This window comes from Tenrec ecaudatus, chromosome 11, assembly GCF_050624435.1.
Source record: "Tenrec ecaudatus isolate mTenEca1 chromosome 11, mTenEca1.hap1, whole genome shotgun sequence".
NCBI classification, from domain to species: Eukaryota; Metazoa; Chordata; class Mammalia; order Afrosoricida; family Tenrecidae; genus Tenrec; species Tenrec ecaudatus.
Window position 1 is genome coordinate 2,693,816 of NC_134540.1, and position 21,486 is coordinate 2,715,301.

Below are 21,486 nucleotides of genomic sequence, written 5' to 3' on the forward strand. Positions count from 1 at the left end.
AAACGAAATGAAGCGAGCTTGTCACCAGGTATCTCCAGTCCCACGCCACACGGGCTCAGGAACAGTCACACCACACACAGTTCCATCCTTCCTCGGGAATATCTAGTCACACAACACATGTTCCCAACCCTCAAGCCCAGAGACATTCACTTCTGTCCAGAAGAAAAAAACTTTTGTAAAATGAGAATCGCAGACTCTCATCAAAACAAACGACACAAAAGGAGGTTGGGGACAGACAGGAGCCCTGGTGGAGCTGCCGATTAACCACCGTGCCTCTCACAAGGTGTGGATTCGCACCCACCAGTCCTCCTCGGGAGAAGGGAGGCCGTCTGCCCAGTTGCTGCTCTGGGACACCGGCTACCCGTGCGGCTGCCCGCTTTCCTCTAGCCCCGACCCGAGGCTGCGGGAGGGGGGAGGGGTCAGCCAGGAGACAGCAAGGGCGGCTGCCTCGGAAGGCGAGTTGCCCACTGAGCTCGATTCGTAGCAGCGGCCACACTGTCTCTGGCTCGAAGAGTGAAACCACTCAGATTGCAGTGCACGAGGGGCTTGAAAGAAGTTGTGGAAGAAGGGAACGGAGAGTGGGACTGTCCCACAAACGGTCTGTGGCCTCCTTGCATGGAACAGCGCAGAGCGCGCACACCTGCACAGGCACAGGGTGGTGTAGTGGGAGTGTTGCTGGTAACCCCGGGCTCCCGTGTTGCAGCCTCGCTCTTTCTAGTGGGGCCACACCCCACCAAGCACGAGGTCTCACTACACTTCCCTGTGCTCCCCGACTCACCAGAAACAGGTGTTGGGCACTGGGGACCGAGGGGCCTTTCGATGGGGTGGACCACTCTGGGCCCCTCGCTTCAAGGAGCAGCAGCAGCTTCTGCTTGGCCTCGTCGCACCACGCGCTGACGTCCTAAGGAAGCAAACGGAGGGTGCTGAGTCCACAACGGCAGAACTGCGCACCATGCTTTTTGAGAGCATCTATAGGGAGCCGGGACGTAAACATGTCAGCCTGAGCAGAACCAAGACGCACCCACATCTAATGGCAACTGTCCATTGGAAGAGCCAGTGGCCGGGACTGGGGGGTTGCGGCTGCTGGAAGGGGCTCTGGTGGCATGGTGGGTAAGGGTCAGCTGCTGGCCAATGATCAATGGTTCAAACCCACCAGCCACTGCAGGACAAAACCGTCTGCTTCCATAAGATGTGCAGCCTCGGAACCCCGTGGGGCAGCTCTACTGTCTGCAGGACGGCTGTGAGTGGGAATCGCTCCACACAGCGGGGCTTCCTCTCTGGGCAAGACTGCACATCACTGAAGAACCGAGTGCAGCCAGATGTGGGGGGCGGGGGAGGCGGGTGGAAGTGCTGCTTCCCAGACCAGGCCATGCAACCCGGCACCCTCTCTGCTAAGTGCCTCAGGCTACGACGGCCTGGAGAACTCCAAAGAGGGCAGTCTACTGTACAAGGCGCTCCTAAAAGCTCGTGGAAAACTGAAGTCATGGTAGTGGGATTCTCCCAGTAGTTTTTGAAGCCCCTTTTGTGTATCCATGCAACGTGAGATGCAGGGACGAAGTGGTGTCAGAGCAAAGCTGGGCCAGGAGAGGTCTGGAGTCCGGGCTGGAGTTCAGTGAAGACCTGTGCTCAAGTTTCCACGCTCTGCACCGTCAGCTGCCCTGTGCCTAGCTGCCACCTGTTTTCCCTCTCACATCCCCGCCCAGGACCCTGTCTGACACAGCTCCCCAGTTTCCACGGTGTCATGGCCAACAGGGGCAGGAGCAGGCTTTCCTCAGAGACGGGGCCCACTGCCCAGGCTTCAGAGCCACTCCTTCAACCTTTCCAGACAGGGGTCCCAACAGGTGCGGTCACGCAATGCTCACCTCCACGGCGGCTTGCATGCTGTGGGATGCTTCCTGGAAATAACTCTCCTTTGGGTTGGCAGAAAACGTTGAAAACTCGCCAGCAAATAAAGTCGGGATTCTTGACTTGGATTCTGGTCGCCACTGGAGGTTGCTGGCAGCGATGAATACGGATGGCTTAATGGTGTCTTCGTTGAGGTCGACCCAGAACTTTATCGCCAACAGGTTATGGTGCTCATCGGACAGATAGACCACGGGGGCTAGACCTAAGTGGGGATAGACACGGGGTCCCATTACAGATGTGCTGGATGGTTAGTCACGCCAGGAGCTGCTCACCCACTGCTGACAAGTGCAGGTGACAAACACACAAACAGAAGGCAGAGGAACCATAAGCAGTGTGCACGGACGGCACTCTCCCTCAGCCTGCGGGGGATCCATGGCAGCCCTCACCATCCACACGTGCGCTCACCTCTCCAGCCAGCAGTGCGTCCTCGGGACTCTACTAACTTCAAGGTAGGTCAGTGGTTACTCCGAGGGAGAAAGTCAAGGCAGTCTACCCCCATAAAGAGTTAGTCTTGGTGGAGGGGTACAGTGGCGGCAGGGGAAGAGAAGACAATGCCAAGGAGTCCACGTGGGAAAGAGACATCTGGAAACGGATTGTGATAGCAAATGTACAACTCTCCTGGACGTGCATGCACTATGGAATGACAGATGTGTAAGCTCCCAATGAGTAACAACCACGGGGCTGCTATGAGGCAGGATCCATGTGACGCAGCCGGGTGGGTAATAGGCCTTGAGTTGTCCTAGAACTCTACAAGGAGACCTCACAAAGTTGGGGGAGAAGTGGAATGAAAAGAGAATGGCTTTTCTCCCAGGAACTTTTACAGCCCCTTGGATTAGTCTGTACAGAGCAGCTATTTGTTCTGTTGTGCTCTCCTGCCCCCATAATGTACGTTCCGGAGTGGGGGTGGAGGGACTTCCGTCTGTTGGAAGTGTCCGCACTTACAGGCGTAGATAAACATTGGTTAGATAAGTTACATTTGCTAGTTTCACAGTGGTGAGAGCACCTAGCTGTGAATCAAAGGGTCAGTGGTTCGAACCCACCAGCTACTTCATGGGGAAGAGGAATGGCCGTCTGCTTCTATGCTGTGTTCCACATGGGAACCCCGTGAAGGAGTCCACTCTGCTCTTGGGGGCCGTGAGTCAAAGTTGATTCAATGACAGTGGGTTACCCTACACATGCTCTAGAGACTAGGAGGGGCTTCAAACAGTTCATGGAAAAACTCCATTATCTTTCAGTTCCATTTTCCCACGAACCGTTTGAAGCCCCCATGTGGACCTCACACATGCATAGTGTCACTCACGCGGAGGGTCACACAGGCGTCAGACACACGCGCAGGGATGTGCCATGGCAACATGGCAGCACTGGCACACACAGCAGCCTGGGCAAACATGAACAGAAGCCTGTCCTTGGGCAAGTCGGCCCTGGCTCTGGTGCCCCTTGTCAGAGGAGGACCAGGCCCCACAGGGTCTCAGTGCTGTTTGGGGGAGACGCTAGCCAGGTCTTTCTTCTGATGCCCCTCTGGGTGGATCTGAGTCACCCCTCTAGTTTTGTAGCCGAGTGTCTGTCTGTCCATCCAGGAACTCCTGACCGAATGTCAGGAAGTAACGTGGAGCGGGCATGCACTTTCAAGGAACGCGGAGGGGCGATGGCACACAGCAGGTGGTACCTGTCCTTTTCACCACAGAAACCACCCAGCCCATGAGGTCCACCTCAGAGCAAGGGGGCTGGAAGGCGGGGTCCAACAATCGATGGAAGTCGAGGGGCTCGCGTGGCTTGTACACCTGGGACAGGATCTCCTCTGAAGCCTACAGGGGCAGACAGACAGACTCGTAAGGAAGTGCAGGCTCCACAGACGAGCATGCGTTCGCTGGGAGAAGGGCGAGGGCCAGGCGTACCGGCAGAGGCTGGTACTGGGTCTTCTTGGTGGCTGTCAGCTGCACAGTGCCCTTCCCAGCTTTCCTCTTGGCCGCCGCTGCCGTGAGATGGTAGATGCGGCACCGCGTGCCCTCGGTCAGCATGGAGAACAGCTCTGATGACGGGCGCCAGACACTCAGCACAACTGCTCGATGGACACATGAGAACCGACAGTAGTTGGTCCCAGTGCTCGTTCCAAAAGTGGCAGCACAGCAACGAGAACCCTGCTGACACTTGGGGGACACTGGCAGCCCATGTTACACCTGACACACTCATAACCTCCATCTCACGAGCATTTGTAGTCACCGTATTCGTACTTAAACTGATCAACAGGTTCCCACTGACCCGAGTCCTTCTCTTTCTTCCGATAGTCGGTGACCCGCAGCTTCCACATGGTGGTGACGTCCCTCGATAAGTCTTGAAACTCAGCCTCCACCGATTCCACAGCCTTCTCGAACTCCAGCTGGACCTGTGCCTGCCTCTTGTCGTTCAGCATCTGCCTGTGGGCGCTCAAGGCTCTGCGCTGCTCGTCACTGAAGTGACCCTGTAACCAAAGTATTCAGGCGGCAGTGCTGGGATACATGCAAACAGAACCCAGCAGGCGTCTCAGCGATGGTCCTGGCTCATGGTAAAGGAGGAGCAGACACAACAGAAAGGCTGCAAGTAAAAAGCTCTCAGCATCTCAAGCAGAAGCACTGAGGTTAAATGTTCATCACACTGCCCAACTGATGCTCTCAGGTGCCCTAAACCATCCGTTGATCCTTGTGACACACTTCCCTAGGGTCAACAGACCCACGGCCCGCCTGCTGACACGTTGGTGCTGACTCAGGTAGCCCTGTCGGACAGAGCAGAGCTGCTCCGTGGGGGTCCCAGGCTGCCGTCTTTCCAGGAGCTGGTGGGCCACTGGCTGGCTCTCTCTGTTAGCACAGATCCTGATGGCTGTCAATCTCGGGGCACTGGCTCTAAACGTGCCCCCAGGGCTCCAGGTTAGTGTTTGCTGTCAGTTCCGACTCTTATTTTGTAGTCACTTTTTCAGAGGGCCGAGCCTGTATGCTGGCAAGACTTACCGAGTCATCAAGTAAATGAAATCAATCAACACTGAACGAAAACCGAAGGAAACCTGCTGCCCTCGAGTTGATTCGGGTTTCTGAGACTCAGTCTTTCTTTGAGCAGATGGTCTCATTTTCCCTCAGAGTGGCTGGTGGGTTTGAACTTCCAACCTCCTGGTGGTTGCCAGCCCAATGTCTAAACCATAGTTCCACCTGGGTGCCTTTACTTTTCCTAAAGTATTTCTCGTCTGTCTAGCAAACTAAGAGCAGGATTTTCATTACTTAATTTACATACTGAGTTCCAAACAGGTGAGAGACAGACAGTGAGCAAGCTGGGAATAGAAAGCCCCTTGGTGAAGCTGAAGGCCACCTGCAGATGAGCCACCCCTGCTGCACCCTATCCCACTACCCACACAGGTCCATCCGACAGGACATGCTTCTTTCAGGAGCAAGAAGCCAGATCAGCGACCCCTCCCCCAAGCTGTCCTTCAGAGGCAGCTGGCCAGAGCCTAACTTTGGGCACACAAAGGAGAAATGACCTGATCCCCCAGATGCCCCAACTGATGGAACTCATGGTCAAGGAACCAACATTTGCCGGAATTCGGTCACCTGTGCTATCTGGACCTACATCCAATGCCAAAGGTCCGAAGCCCCACCGGGCCAAGATTGAACCCAGCTCCCAATGAAAAACGCACAACACCTCCTAGAGAAGCATCCTTCCTTTCCTACAAATACGTTGTGACTACGTACAAATTCTTAATTCTCAACTTTCCTGTAAGTGCCTCCTCATCTCTCTGGGAGAGGCCGTCCGTCCCCTTTACCAAGGAGAAGTCTCGCCAGCTCCCGGCTAGCAGAGGAAACCTGCCGGCACGTGCTTCACAGGGTGCGTGCCGTCTCTGTGATCGGGAGACAAGGACTGCCTGAATCTGTGGGAAGTTGCCCAAGGGACTGCCCCTGCCCACTAACAAGACTCCTAAAGTTTTATTTCTGGTGGCAGTTTACCTTAACCTATGGGGTGATGCTCTGCTGTAGTGACTAATATTTACAAGGAACTTAAAAATAATCATTTTATTGGGGGCTCTTAACCGTTCGTATAACATTCCACACATCAATTGCATCAAGCACATTTGTACATCTGTTGCCAATCATCATTTCCAAAACATTTTCTACTTGAGCCCTGGTATCAGCTCTTTTTCCCTCTCCCTCCCTGATCATTTATATACTGTTATGACTATTCTGTATCTTACACCGTCCATTATCTCCCTCCACCCGCATTGCTGTTACTCGTATCCCCTTTGGGGAGTGGGGAGCATGGTGGGGCGGGCACTATAAACCCAACTTTGTGATGCATTCCTCTCTCTCCCCCTTCGTCCTCCCCAACCAACACCTACCCTCATGACATTGCTACTCCCACAACTGTTCCCGAGGGCTTTATCTGTCCTGAATTCCATCTGTCCCAATGTGTGTTCTCCAGGCTAGCCCGACTTGTAAGGTGGGACTGGGTCGTGGTAGTGGGGGAGGAAGCATTCAGGAACTAGAGGAAGGATGTGTGTTTCCTCGTTGCTCTACTGAACCTTGGTTGAATCGTCCCTTCCTTACAACCTCCTGTGGGGGGATATCTAACATGGGACGTTTTTATGGGCCAACAAGCTGTCACCTCCATGGGACTAGATTGTTAGATCTCTTCTCCCTGTCAGGACCTCTCAGCTAGCCGTGGAATGCTTTAACCCCTGCACTGCCAGGGCTCCTCACACTTTCAGACACACTATCTAATCCCCAACCCTATCTGTTAAAGACATTGTACCGTTCTTTATGCCAAGTCAGCTGAGCTGATAAATGGAGGAGTCAGGACCCTAGTCACCGAGTCTTCCCCACAGCCCGGGTTCCCCTGCCCTGCAGGGAGAGGGTCACGGAGAAGCCCCGGCAAGTTCCCAGGCACTGCCAGCACCACGGGAACTAAGACACCAGTCTGGAGACCCCAGTTTTACCCGAGCGTGCATTAAAACCAGTTTAAACATTAACTCTCCTGCCCTTCCACTTGGTATCAAATAGATAATCCACCGACTGACTTAGTTTGCATATTCTAGATGACCCCAGAAATGTACACATTCATGTACGAGGCACAGAATGGCACAAAAGTGCCTGCAGCCCCAGGCTGGGCACTGACCCGCCTGCCCACTCACCTCCAGGTGGCCTGGGTCCGGCGCGCTCCTCACAGCCTCGTACAGCTCTGCGCCGTCCTGCAGGGCGTGCACTTGCTGTCTTGTCAGTGCACGCGAGGGCACACATCGCTTTGTTGTAGTTTCTGTGGGGTAAATCCCAAACGTGTCACGAATCAGCTAAACCATAAAACTGAGAACACGGAAGTCCAGAGAACAGGAGCAAAGGCGCCCGAGTCACAAAATTAGATACCGCTCATTTGTGTAGAGCTCTCTGGGAAAACCTGAAACTCACACGCTGACAGCTACACTGTAGCTAGACACAGGAACATAGCCGGAGCTAGCAATAACTCAGCAAATGAAATATTATGAATTTCATCTCCCTACAGATGTACAGAACAGGAAGTTAAATAATACAGGAAATCATGAGGAGATGCAGGAAAACCTACAATCTTCCATCAATGAAAAGTTTAAAATAAGTCGATTTAACAAGGTAAATGCTATCTATGTGCAGTCAACATAAAAACATTGGACGACTGATATCATGTGTCTATCTCATCACCAAAGAGACAGAGAGCGAACACGAGCTTGAAAGAAAGGTCAACACCAGAGAAAACTGGAGACTTGCTAATGAAGACAATACTCAAACACAGCTGTTGGAAAGAACTACACTTTAAAAGTGATGACATCAAATGCTGGTGAGGGCGGAGCAACGGGAACGCTCAGGTGGGAACGAACACAGTGCAGCACTGGGGGAGGCAGGTGGGCAGTGTCTCACAGAGTCTGGGGCAGACTGACCACCTGGTGTAATGGCCGCACTCCAAGGTATTCACACAGGTGACCAAAAACCTCTGTGTGGAGTTACCCCTACATGTGCCTATGTACAGCAGCTTTACTCACGATCGCCCCAAACAGGAGGCCACCTAGATGCCCTTCAGAGGGTGAAGACCCCAACAGCCGAACAAACTGTGCCACCGCCATACAAAGGAGTATTATACAGTGACTAAAAAAAATATTTTTTCTATCAAGCTATTGAAATACATGGAGAAACCTTAAATGCACAATACTGAGTGCAAGAAGCCCGCCTCAGAGAGTTACCAACAGACAAGCTGACAACCAGTAGCGGAAGGTGAGGTGCGTAGCATTTTTAGGACAGTGAAACTATGCAGAAAAAAATGGACTCTCCCCACAGATTTTACAGCACCTGACCCCCACCCTAGTGCCAGCTGCGTCACCTTCCTGCTCTTTCAGCTCTGCCTGCACCCTCGTGAGCAGGGCTTCCAGCCTCTTCTGTCGGGCCTCAGCATTCCTGGCTGCTTCCTTCTCTTCTGTTCTTTCGTCTCGAAATACATACAGTCCGGACGGCGTCTTCTCCACCCACTACAATGGAGGGACAGTCAACGTAGCTGCCTGAAGAAAATGACCTGCAGAGCCCTCAGGCCCCCGTCATACCTGTACAGGGTACACTCGCTGCACTACCACGTCAACACAGCCGACGTTCCCCCCATCACTGAACAGAGAGGACAAGGGCAGAGGAAATGGTCGGGGGTCCCGGAAGAAGCCGAGTCTGGTGTACCAGCGAGCCGGCCGTGTGCTGTTAGCAGAGATCTGGATAAATTAAAGAACAAATCAGCGTAGAAACCAAAAACGTATTTAATTCTATGACAGGCATTATAACATTCTTCATTCTTTTAGGGATGATTTTAAAATATCTGCTTTCACATTCTAGTGGATTCAGCTAAATAACGGATTGGTTCCTAAAATGATGAGTAGCACCCTGGAGGATATCACCCCCCACTCCTGCTTCATTACAGAGTCACCGCAGGAAAACATGAGGACCCCGCTTACTCTCAACACAGAGACAAGTAGGGGTGGGGGTGGGGGTACGGTGAGCAGAGGAAGGAGGATCCCAAAAAGGGAACGGCTAAGATGGAACAATGAGAATGTTCATATAGTGTGAAAAATATGACCAAATCACAACAGTGTGTGTACAAATTGTTACACGGGAGCCTCATTTGCTCTTTCAATCAGCACTAAAAATACAAGAGGGTTTGAAACATTTACTAAGGAGAGTAGGGAAGCCAAAGTGGCGTCGCGGTTACTAGCTGCGCTGCTAACTGCCAGTGAAAATGCTCTTCTGTACGGGGTGGAAGACAGTGACGAGATCTCAGAAAGGAGGGGAAGACACTGCCACCAACCAATACACAGGAAGAAAGAGGAGACGCTTAGACAGGGTCAATCTAGGAGCCTGAAGTCCGAGAAAATCGAGAGCAAGGGAGCAGCAGTCAGAGTGACTGCCCGCCAGCTTCGCACAGCTCAGTGAGGGAGCCAGTGTCCCGGCTGAAAGGGACCAACAGGCCCGAGCCACGGAACATGATGAGAAACTGTTCTAGGCGCAGGAGACAGAAGGGGCTTGCAAACTGCTTTACAACAGGACAAAGGGCTGGGGATACAAACACAACTCAACTCAGCGGGATCGACCATCACAGCTCAGCTGGAAGATGTTAGAGGAAATGTCGTTCAGCATTCGGAAGCTCAGCTTTTCAGAGTCAAATTCAATCCTGCACTGACCCACAGGAAGGACACAAGGACAATATGCTTCCTCTCTCAAGGTGCCTGTGGACCAAACGCCAAGGAGCAGGTCAAGCAAGACAAAGGCACTTGGAAGAAGTGGGGCATCCACAACAGCAAGGAGTGAGAAAGAGCTTTCTGGAATGAAAGGTGTCGAATGCAGATTGGGGCCGGAGCCCGGAAAGGCCCAAGAGGTCTCCGAGACAAAGACATGACAAGGACAAGGGGGGAATCTCATAGATCCTGTGTGGGAACAAGCCAGCACCAAGGATGCAGAACATCAAGGAAAACAAGAAGAGAAGCAGTTAATGACTCCAGGGGCTGGGGCTGGGGCGGAACAGTGGCAAGCAGGGCAAATGCAATCGACATAGTGAGTTCAGCTGCCAGCAGCAGTTGTCCTTGTCACTACCCTGTGATTGTGAGGACGGTGCAGGCTGGGCAGTGTTTTACGCGGGACGTAAGGTCAGAGCTGACTCGATGGCACTTGACAACTTTGCTTTGGTAAAACAAAAACAACAAGAGCCCCCTGGATAGATAGCCTAAGCAACACAGAACAAAGGCCAGTCTCAGCGAATACTTCCAGCCAATGCTACCCAGCAGACACCACTGGAGGGTAAATAACTCTTTATCTTAAAATGTTTGCTTCCTAATATGCTTTCCCCAATCACTCTTTGAGGATCGTAACAGGCACTATCATGAATTTCTGATAGCGACCCTGCAGACCCACGGCGACGTCCTGCTGTGCAGGCTGGTGAACTGTCTAGAGGAGCGGGCATTGCAACGTTATGCTCACGCAGGCCCGGAAGCTCACCCTGTAGTCACTGTGGCACAGGCACTCACTGAGCACCGTCGTGGGAACAAGAGGGCCGCGTGAGCTATGCACGCACAGTGGAACACCTGGGCCAGATTTACTCCTGCCTCCCTCTTGTGATGGCTGCCAACCCTCCCATAAACAGGGGAAACATTTTTAATTGAATAAAGAACTTAATTTTACACTAAGGTTTTGTTGTAAAACAAACAAGACAGCCGTGGCTGCTGTGCGGCTTCTGTTCATAGAGCCCCTCCAGGAATGCAGAGCTGCCGTCAGCCCGTCTGTACGGAGCAGAGAGCGAAGGCTGGGTTCTAACTGCTGACCCACCTGGTGGTTAGCAGAAAGTTTATAGAAAGCATAGCTCCCTGAGAAGCCACCTGGGTGCGCCTGCAGCTGGGGATGGGAAGCCCTCTGGAAGGTCCCTGACTGGAGTGTCCTGGCTCACCTTGAGCAGGAGAGAGGCTGGGGCTTCAAGAGGGGGGCAGGCATCCTGAGCGCCCACCAGCTCTGCTCCGTGTGTGATGACTTTGTGGCCCACCGCCAGCCGGCCCGTCTTCAGGAGCGCAGAGAGGGGCGGGTCGAGCTGGGCTCTGATCGCATACCAGCCGTCGGTCAGCTCCAGGATGACCCTGCTCCGGCCATCTGCATGCCTGGTCTCACCACTCGCTGGCTCAGTAGGGCGTGGGCTAGGAGAGACCACTTCTGAGATGCACAGAACCAGCGTCCTGGCAGAGGTGTCGTCCCTCTCGGTTATCTTCCTTATGGCCGACCTGCTGCTTCTATCTACCTCCACGTCATAGCTGGGGGTAGAGAAGAAGGCATGTGGCTCAGGGACGCCCGTCACATGTAGAAGTCACTGGGAAGGGCAGTGAAGACTGAGAATGGACACAAAATCTCTGTCAGAGAAAAGCTGAGGTGGAAGACCACGTGAGACTGGGATCACAAACAAGGACAATGGGAGAGCACTTCATTAGGGGGCTGATTACAGGGTGGCATTAGTGACTCACACCCTTCTCAGACACTCAGGGGAAGCGAGAGCTGAGGGAGTAGAGATGCTCAGTGGGAGGGGGGTGACTCGGGGTCACCTCATCAATTGCTGAGTGTCACTGATGACACAGCCGGAGGGATGTGGGCGTAGGACGGGCCCTGGGCACTTGCCGGTACTTTAGCTGGAGCAGTACTCTCTCAGGGTGCAGGCATCTGTTGGCAAATTCCTTGGGGAAGGAGACCTCCATGGCCGCCAGCTTCCACACGATCCATCTGTAGTGATTGGAGACCCAGGCTTGAGAAATAAGCCGCGGGTCCACGCCAGGGGTGTCACACAGAGCTCTGGAGAGAGAAGGACACAACACAAAGCCCATCAGGCGACTGTGAACTCCTTCCCTCACCTCAAAGACCACCCCACAGGGCTCAAAGCCGAGTTCCCCCACACCACTGGCTTTCAGAGAGTGATTTAGTGTGTGCCAACAATTCCCTTGAGCATATTTATCAAGATGACAATTCTGGCACATGCAGACTTTCTCCTGGAAAAGGAGATTCTTCATTTAAAATGAGATTTTTAAAGGAATTAAGATGATTTGTAGAAGCTGGCACTTTATGTTCCCTCTCGGGGGCTTGGCCTCTCGGGCCACCTCTTCCTCACCTTCCGAGAGCTCTGAGGCCTCCATGCACGCACAGGTGCTGTGCGCTGGCATTCCGCCATCTCTCTGTGACGGAGGGCAATGCTCACTTCTCTCTCCTGTGCCCAGTGGACCCTGATCCCCCCACCCACGTCCCCATACAAAGTGTGCTGGGCCCCTCCCCGGGGCTCACCAACGGGATGCCTCCCTCCCTGCCCATGTTCTTCTATGGACCCAGGTTGCTGTAGCTGTGTTCACAGTACTCAACACCTTCTAGACACCCAGACCCAGTCCTTTCTGACTTAGTGACCTGCCCCAAAGGCTCTCCAAGCCGGTGCAGCTCCACGGGTACTGACAGCTTCCCTGTTCGCCCTCAGAGCAGCTGGTGGACACAAACCACCATCTACCACTTAACCCACAGCACCACCACGGCTCCTATCACCCTCTCCACACTTTATGTGACTATTTTGTTCATTTTCTGCTCCTTCCCACTCCCAGCCCGCAGCTTCCTGCGGCTGGTCCTGCTCCTGGCGGCCCCATGCAGCGCACTGCAGGATAGGTGTGCTGTCGCTCCACAGGGTTCTCCTCCCGTCTCTCCACAGGCCCCTCTGGTGGACTGAAACCCCCAACCTTTCAGTTAGCAGTGGGGTGCACCACCTGCCCAGGGACCAGCCCTGCTGCCCCACACTGGAATGCAGGGTCCTTTCCCAAGCGTGTGGTTTTGGTGTGCACAGCACCTAGAGCAGTCCGTGCTGGGACAGATGGTTAACACTCTCGGCTGCGTTCCAACTACAGAGGGGTCTTGGAAGAAAGGCCTGGAGAGCTATTTCTGGAAACAAACCAACCCACAAAAACCAGCTGCTGGAAACCCCATGGAGGCCGTCCGAACAACTCCTCAGCCACAGCCACATACCTGGAGGGACTGAGCCACAGGACTGGAGGTCTAGAGGTTACCATCCAGGTTAACTCCCCAAAAGACGATGGTCTACATTAGGGGCAGGGGGACTTTTCTTCGGCCTAGGGCCATTTGGATAACATCATTCACCACACAAAATGACAACTTAAACATTAGCCTGCTCTATCTGGCCACGCACTTAATGACCTCAGACCCCTGCGGTGGCTGGGAGTGCTCTCTCTGGTAAGCTATGTGATGGCAGCTGGTAGCGAGGGTGTCATGGGCCTTCTAGGAGGTTGGGGTAGGGGGTATGGGGAGCTCATAGTGAGCACGACAATGAAGAAAATGTTCTAGAATTGATTGTGGTGATAACTGCAAAAACTCTTTAAAATGTATTTAAACCACTGAGTTGTGTGGTATGTAAATTATGTCAAAATTTGTAAAAACAGTTTTATTGGCATTTTGTCCACAGAGCATAAAACACAACAGTTCAATCATATCAGAAAGACCTGCACCATCCGCCCCGCCGTTTCAGAACATTTTCTTCTTCCTTGTACTCATTGCTATTCGTGTCATTGTTTTCTTCAATTTAGGCAAAAACATACAAAACTACACATTCTCCAAGTCAACAACTTCTACATGTGTAACTCCGTGCCAGGTGTGGTACCTCCATGGTTGACATTGATGGCGGCTCAGTGGGCAGCCATGCCACATAACGGGGGCACCCTGAAGACCAGACAGTGGCATGGCTTGGGGGGCAGGGGAAGGAAAGGACCACAGGGCCAAACCAAACCCAACTTTCCTCACCAATCTTCATTTTGTAAACACACCAGAAAACTGTTCCAAGTTAAGAAGAAAAACCACCAAAAACTCAATGCATTAATTCTAAGACAAATCATAATTCACCTTTTAAAAGATCTCAACAGACTGCTTCTTGCTCATCATGCACTGAAGATGAGTGTCTAAAAAGTTTGATTCACATAATTTTTTTTTTAAGCTCAAAAGCACTAGTGGAAGCTACATAATTCGGTGTCATCAAGTGCAGGGGTGGCCTCTAGCCTGTCAACCAGGTCACAGCCTGATGGTGCCTTCTTGTGGGCACGACTTCATAAAGAGGGTCCTAGAAATCTGCCCCCCCTCATTCAGCTTCACCTTCCTGTGGGCGAGCCACTGAGAGACCCACCCAGGAGGACCCGTCAGAGCCCTGGAGGCGCATCCGCCATTGGATCCACGGGACTTTCAGCCACTGGCCGGTGATCTTTCTTCCTGCATTCTGCATCATTGCTTATGGCTGTGTGAGTCTGAAGAAGGATGTATGGACTAGTACTGGCATGGGTAGGGACATTTTCCTGATATATAACTACTTCTTGATCTAAAAGCTCTTACACATACGAGCACCCCTGAATTTGTCTCTCTAGTCATCCTGGACTAACCCAAGAGTACAGAGGGAGGGGGAGGGGTGACCTAGCTCGAGTGCACCTACCTGTAGAATTCTTCTTTTCCAGCCTGTCCGCTGTTGGAGGGGATGAGCCACCCACCGTCAGCCAGCTGGATTCCCCTTCCAGCCCAGGCTTCCTTTCCAAAATAGTCCTGAGCACAAAACTGAAAGGCTGCAGCCTTCCTGCTGCTGATCTGTGCACAGTGTTTAGGGACGCCGCTCACATACAGCTGCGCAAAGAGAAGCAGAGCAAAGTTGGCGATGGCACGGAAAACAAAAATCGAAGAATACAAACACATTCCGTGTGACAGAAACTCAGCTATAGAAGCCCAATAGAATTCACACGGCATTCTTCATTTAAATATGAAACTACTACAAAATTATTTGTTAATGAAATTCGACAGACTTTCTTATCAATGAGTGATAGCCTTTTCATTCCCAGAACTGCGTGTGCTTCCTGCTATCTCCATCGTGGGAAGCCATCGAAGGACAGAAACCAGACGGACAGTTTTAAGAAAACTTCCAAGTTCAAGGAGAGGGCAGTGGCGAGTAACAGTATCTTAGGGAGATCACCGTGGGGTGGGGCCCTGGTGGGCTAACCCGGAGGTCAGGGATTCTATCTGCCCTGCAAGGCCGAAAGCCTCGGAAGCTGTGGGGCAGTTCTGTGAGGGGAACTGATTTAGTACCAGCTAGATTCCCGCTCCTTTGTTCTGAGCTGGAAGGCAGCCAGAGTCCAATTCCTGCCTTCAGAACCTTGGTTCTCCCATCCCTAGTCGGTGGACCTGGAAAACCACAAATGATCCTGCTTTCTGATTCTGAAGAGATTCACAATGCCACAAAAAATCGTGGTGATTGCAGATTCCATACTTATGTATTTTTTTTAAGTTGTGAATTAGGTGTGGGCTTACATTTCAGATCATTAATTTTGTGCTCAACAACTTAAAACTAGCTATGAATACCGCCCCCCCCCATAGCTTGCCCTGCCCATCCCCTTCTGACGTCTCACTCTCCCCTTCACCCAAGGTAACACCTGTCTCCTGTGAGGCTTCCTTTTGAGGGGCTGTAAGGATTAAGGGAGATACAACCGAGGTGTAAAGTGCTTAGAAGTGTGCCCGGTAGGTAGAACAGTTGATTATGTCATCCTTCACTGTCTGCAAGGGCTGGTGCTTTACAACGGAGTGCGCTCTTGGAGGGCAGGGACCTGCTGATGGCGAAGCACTGCCCGAGGTAGAAGCAGGCGGGCAAATGGCAGGCAGGAGCCTGTCTGCCTCTGATGCCCACCAGCCTCATGCACAGGGAGCTCCGTCCTGCAGAGCTGCTGGGAGAGCTCAAACTGCAGAGTACCCAACCACTGCACCAGCAGGGCTCCTCACCGTAAAAGATCTCCCATCCCTGCTGCCTCTATCACAGCCCGCAGCGACCCTGTGGACAGGGTAGAACTGCTCCTGTGGGTTCCATATTTATCTGGCCTTGTCGGGGCAGAATAAAAAGGCTCTGTGGCGCTCTGGCAAGGAAAACCTTTTGTATTTTAGCCGTCATCCAGGACATAGTGTAGGTGTCTGCTTTCGGCAGTACCCCGGATTGTCCCAGCACCCTGGGGGACACACTGTCAAAGCTCTGAAGACCCTGTGGGCGGAGCGTACCTGTTCTGGGGAACAGGTAGCAGGCGCCCGGCCCCCCACAGCTGCTCTCAGAGAGACTCTGGGCATGGAGGATGTTTTTGCCAGGTACAGGCTGCCCGGCTGAGGGCACACACGCTGCTGCTGTTTCATCCTGATCCGGGCCTCCTGGGCATCTCGAGCGATCTGGAGACTCGCCAGGACATCTGTGAGAGAGTGAGCAGTCAGCCAACAACCGGGGACAGGGACCTGTCAGAGCCAAGGGCACACATCCATTTTCCTTCATTTGAATGCCGCCTCCCCTCTAAAGGCTGCCGGGATGCAAAGAGTTTCCCAGCTGCTAAAGCTGGCTGAGGAATGAAAATGGATGAATGGTTTTTGGCTTAAACTTGGAAGAAGTAGTGTAGTAGTAGCCCACCTAGCGGTCCTTAACTTGTAGGCTTGACATTTACCTTCCACAAGCGGTTATTTTGGGAAACAGAACATAACCCAGCTTTGGTCTTAGCAAAATCCTCAGCCTTGAGGAGATTCCGAACTTAACACAGAAATTCTTGTACAATACCTAACGGCTCTCCTTCATGCGTGCTGAAAGTGACAGCGGCAGCTTGACTGGAGTCCATCTGGTCAAGTGGGTGGATTCCATCTTCGCTCATGCCGGCACCGGCACCGGCACCGGCACTAGGTACAGCCGAGTTCTTCTGTGGGTGCGCATTTTCGTCCACATCGACATTCCCAGCAGCACACTGCTCCTTTTTTTGAAAATGCGATTTTGTCTTGAAAGGAGGGACAAAGACTTTCGCTGTTCTGCCTGCATTAACTGCGGCTCTGGCTCCACCCCTTCCTGACGCAGGGCCTCGATGAAGCGGCTCTCCTGAAACCGATACACTGCTGGATGGCTTTTCCAGAGTGGAGTGTCCAAAGACATGGCTTCTGGGGAGAAACTGCTGCCCGGGTGCCGAAAAACGTGGAGTCCGGACTTCTGGCTGTTCTTTGGTTGTGCTGAAAAGGGGGGAAACAACAATATTAAGTTTGACTATTCATTAGTCGTGCTTGGCAAACAAGAGGGTCAGCGAAACGGAGGAGGCCCCTTACGGCGATGACTGACACAGTGGCCGGAGCAATGGGCTCGGATACAGCAATGATGGTGCTGACGGCGCAGGGCTGGGCAGCGTTTGTGCTGCGGTGTGTGTGGTTGCTATGGTAGGAACCAACTCAGCAGCCCTGACGACACTCACGAGCAGATGTGCACACTTAAACATGTAGGGACATGCGTTTTCTCAGACCCGCGAAGCAGTTGCACCTTCAAACCAACATCGTAGCCACGTTTTCACCCCTCCTCTTAGCTCTGATGTTACCTACTTCTACTCATTTTTAACCAAACACCTCAGACTAATCAACCGTTTAGGATTAAAGGGGCAGCATAACCCAAGGACAAAGTTCAGAAGGAAAGAAGGACTGGTGATAGGAAACACAGGAGAGAGATATGCTGGGTAATGAAGACTACACCGAGGGGATGCAATGAATGAGATGAAACAGAAAGTACATGAATTATTACACTGTGAAACTGGCAATGAGCTCTGTACACCTGCACCCAATTCACAACAGAGTTAAAAACAGAGAGAGAAATATCCACACGATTCCTGTCACACTATAAGAATAAATATTAAAGATGCCTTACCAAAACGGTACACAGGTAATTGGATTTAAGGAAATGTGGTGCATAAATAATCTTCTATCTTTCATTGTGCCTAGAGAAAGAATTTTTATATATTATTAATAATCCAATTGATGCTTTCTTTCCTAAATCAATTGATCACACATGTTGCTATAAATATTTAAACAAACAATTTAGAGGCAGTTGTAGACTTTATAGTTTCAATGCACCTAAGGGATGCTTAGTAAATAGCTAACAAAAATCAATCTTTGATTCACAAACGGACAACTGTGTATCTATATAACTCACAGGAAAACATAACAAAAAATCCAGCATAAATACAAAAAAATAAAAAAATTAGCATAAATTCTGCCTAAGAAGAGAAATAGCCTACAGTGAGCAATGGGAGCATGGCAGTCCCGGGCTTAGAGCGCCTGGCTGTCACCAATGAGACATAAGCCTGTGGCTATTCTGTGCGGAAAGATGTGACAGTCTCCTTCTGGACTGATTTACAGCTTTGGAAACCTTAAGGAGGCACAAAGCACACTCACTGTCATCTATTTGATTCTGAATCATAACAAAATCATAGGCTTTCTGAGGTTGTAGATATTCACGGAAGCAGATAATATCAACTCTCTCGCAATAAGCAGTCTGTGGGTTTGAACTGCAGACTGTGGTGCGTCCAGTGCTAAATCTGTCAGCACCACCAGGTTTTCTTGCTGTCCTGTAGGGTCCTTTAAGTCAGAACCCACTCAACAGCGTGGGTTAGGAGGAGCGAGAAATGGAGGCGTGGTAAACAGTACGGCACGTTGGTGGGGTAGTAGCAGGTTATCATTGGTTATGGTTTGAAAACCACAAAGTCAGAAGAGAAAAAAGAAGTACATGCAGTTTCCTGAACATTTAACCCACACCAAACATTCACCAACACAACTTCTTCATTTATAATCTGATGAAGCTGACTTCTTGTCTGTTGGGCCACCACATTGCTATCCTTTTCCAAAGTATCTCACCACTGTTTGCATCAACTCAATGTCCCTAACAACCCGTTCTGTGTTCCAGGCACCTTCTGGTCTCCTTCAGTAAATGGGAGATTCAACAGTAGCGTGTCCCAAAGTGGAAAATACTGCTCCCAGGGGGGCAATGCTGGAGTGATCCAGGGGGCTGTGGAAGTAGACACCTACGCTTGAACTGAGATGATGGGCTATATAGCACAAGCGTTTTTAATTGCCAGGGCGCTGCTGAGGAATTTAGTTGTTTTTTCTTAAGAGGGGATGGTAGGTCAAATTCAGTTTGGGAACCTGTGAATGAGAGAATTCCAAAATGCACTTGATTTCTTGTTTTAAAATTCAGCTTCTATTAAAAACAAAACTAAACACTGCTGTTACGTGGATGCCAATTCAAAGTGACCCTGTAGACAGAGCAGAATTGCTCCCAAGGGCTTCTAAGGCCGTCATCTTTACCGAACCAGACCGCTACAGCTTTCTCCAGCAGGGCAGCTGGTGCGTTTGAACTGCTAACCTTTTAGTTAGTAGACCAACACTTAACCCACTGTGCCACCAGGGCCCCTAAGCCTCTGTCTCTTAATATAATTGCTCCCTATTTGAACTTTTCTGACATATACTGTTCTATTTTTGTTTAATTACTAGTTTCAAGTAGTTCATGGTAAGAATGTTGGCTATCAGTGTTAATGAGACAGGTGCTTGTGGTACTGGACGCAGCCCAGTAACATGGTCTGAGCTGCAGAAGAATGGAATCAGCTCAGTACTGGGTACTCCATGCAGAAGCATCAAGTCAGGAAGTGACTGAACAAGCCTGTAGTTCTAGTGTAGCCGCTGCGTTCCCGGAACCTGGTGCATCAGTGCGCAAGAGCTCTTGGGATCGGGCTCTCTTGTCATGTGCCATGGTGTCAATTCAGAGTCACAGTGACCCTGTAGGATCTAGAGAACTGCCCACAGGGCCGAGGCTACAGAAGCAGATGGTCACATCTTTCTCTTAGAGCTGCTGGGAGGTTTGAACTGCCAAACTTCCAGTTAGCAGTTGAGTGCCAAACTATCGGATCACCAGGGCTTCTCACTTCAATGCAACAGAAAGAAGGCTGAACCACCAAAGATGACCAAGAGGAGTTAGCCAGCGATACAAAATGCGAACCAGGAGAAGAGGGCAGTCTGGCGACGAGCAGCCAGTGAAGACTAAGTACGTCTTCCAGGCCTGTCGATGTGGAGGTGCTGGTGTGACGTGTGGTGGCACCTGTGGCGACAGAAGGAATTTTCGGGGTCTGCTCAGGGAAGAGGGGTTTGGTCAGTGGTGGGGGCCGAAAGCTTGCCTGGTTTCTAGGATCCAGGCTTTTACTACACTAGCTTTACACAAAAATAATCCCCAAATGTCATTATTTTAGAAGCACTTCACATCTTCTTGTGGAGTAACTTTGGGCTCTACTAGGCATTACAAAGAAAGTTCACTTAAGAAGGCAGGCAAGATTTAAGTTCAATAATTAAACTACAAGGCAGTTAACATATTTTCCAATTACACGTACACCCAAAAGCGATGAGAAAGATAACTTCATGAATACCATGCAGCCGACCTCTAGGCAGGGGAGAGGTAAGGATAACGGGCAAACTTTACCATCTGGAGTGCATTTTGAAGCTTGTAGGGACTTCTCTTGTTTTTCTGCTATCCTATCAAATTCATTTAACAAGCTTCGTTTGGTTGGAGGTTCTCCTATAAAAAATTTTTCGTTTTTAAAGCAAGTAATATTTTTTAAAAAGAGAAAGCAATTAATAGCCATTTCATTTTTAAAAGCCTGTCATTGTTACTTACTGTTCCGTTGACTCCAACTCACAGTGCCGCCTGTGGACAGGGTGGAGCTGCTCCACAGGACTTTCAGGGCTGTGACTTTTCAAAACCTCCTATTCAGGCCTGTCCTCCGAGGTGCACCAGGGGAGTGTGAACCACCGAACTTTAGGTCAGCAATTGAGCACCTCCCAATTTGTGCCAACCTGGACTACAGTCGTCTTAAAAATTAAAGCACTACCACTTATTAAGCTAAAAAATACATAATAATTACAATTTGCACAGTGACCATTTTCTGAAAGGGAATTTCTATTTTAAAATATCACTTTAATTTCTAGTACCTTGTGATCACTTAAAATATTTACTAGGATCTAGGGATAAACAGTGGGTGGCCCAAAGGTCGAATGCTTGGCTGATAACCAAGACTGGAGATCTGAGACCCCTGAACAGCACTTTCAAGCAGTGGTTCTCACCTTCCTCAGGCCACGGCCCTTTCATACCGTGCCTTAAGTGGTGGTGACCCCAACCATAAACTTATTTTCATTGCTACTTCATCACTGTCATTTTGTTACTGTTATGAATTGGGCGACTCCTCTGAAAAGGTTGTTCGAAAAAATCAGATCATTGGCTGCACACCTCCATGATACAATCGCCAAATACAAACGGGTGCATAAGCAAATGTGGCGAAGAAAGCTGATGGTGCCTGGCTATCAAGAGATAGTGTCTGGGGTCTTAAAGGCTTGAAGGTGAACAAGCAGCCATCTAGCTCAGAAGCAATAAAGCCCACATGGAAGCTCACCAGCCTGTGCGATCACGAGGTGCCAAAGGGACCAGGTATAAGGCATCATCCAAAAAAAAAAAATACCATAGTGAATGAAGGGGGAAGTGCAGAGTGGAGACCCAAAGCCCATGTGTCGGCCACTGGAGATCCCCTCATAGAGGGGTTTAGGAAAGATGGGCCAGTCAGGGTGCAATGTAGTACTGATGAAGAACACAGCTTTCCCCCAGATCCTGGATGCTTCCTCCCCTCCAACTACCATGATCCGAATTCTACCTTGCAGG

At 50.9% G+C, this 21,486-nt stretch overlaps 1 protein-coding gene across 1 annotated transcript in view; it reads right to left on the reverse strand.

Moving 5' to 3' along the window:
- The window catches only part of BRCA2 (BRCA2 DNA repair associated), a 47,272-nt gene that overhangs the window by 3,788 nt on the left and 21,998 nt on the right, over positions 1–21,486 (reverse strand). The window contains exons 12-26 of the mRNA XM_075562766.1: positions 20,257–20,352; positions 17,659–17,728; positions 16,543–16,979; positions 16,005–16,186; positions 14,407–14,591; positions 11,568–11,738; positions 10,855–11,209; positions 8,480–8,635; positions 8,263–8,407; positions 7,052–7,173; positions 4,165–4,363; positions 3,801–3,964; positions 3,572–3,710; positions 1,863–2,107; positions 779–901 (exon numbers count right to left, since the gene is read on the reverse strand). Of these exons, the coding sequence (XP_075418881.1) occupies positions 779–901; positions 1,863–2,107; positions 3,572–3,710; positions 3,801–3,964; positions 4,165–4,363; positions 7,052–7,173; positions 8,263–8,407; positions 8,480–8,635; positions 10,855–11,209; positions 11,568–11,738; positions 14,407–14,591; positions 16,005–16,186; positions 16,543–16,979; positions 17,659–17,728; positions 20,257–20,352 (2,789 nt within the window). The remainder of the gene's footprint in view (positions 1–778; positions 902–1,862; positions 2,108–3,571; positions 3,711–3,800; positions 3,965–4,164; positions 4,364–7,051; positions 7,174–8,262; positions 8,408–8,479; positions 8,636–10,854; positions 11,210–11,567; positions 11,739–14,406; positions 14,592–16,004; positions 16,187–16,542; positions 16,980–17,658; positions 17,729–20,256; positions 20,353–21,486) is intronic.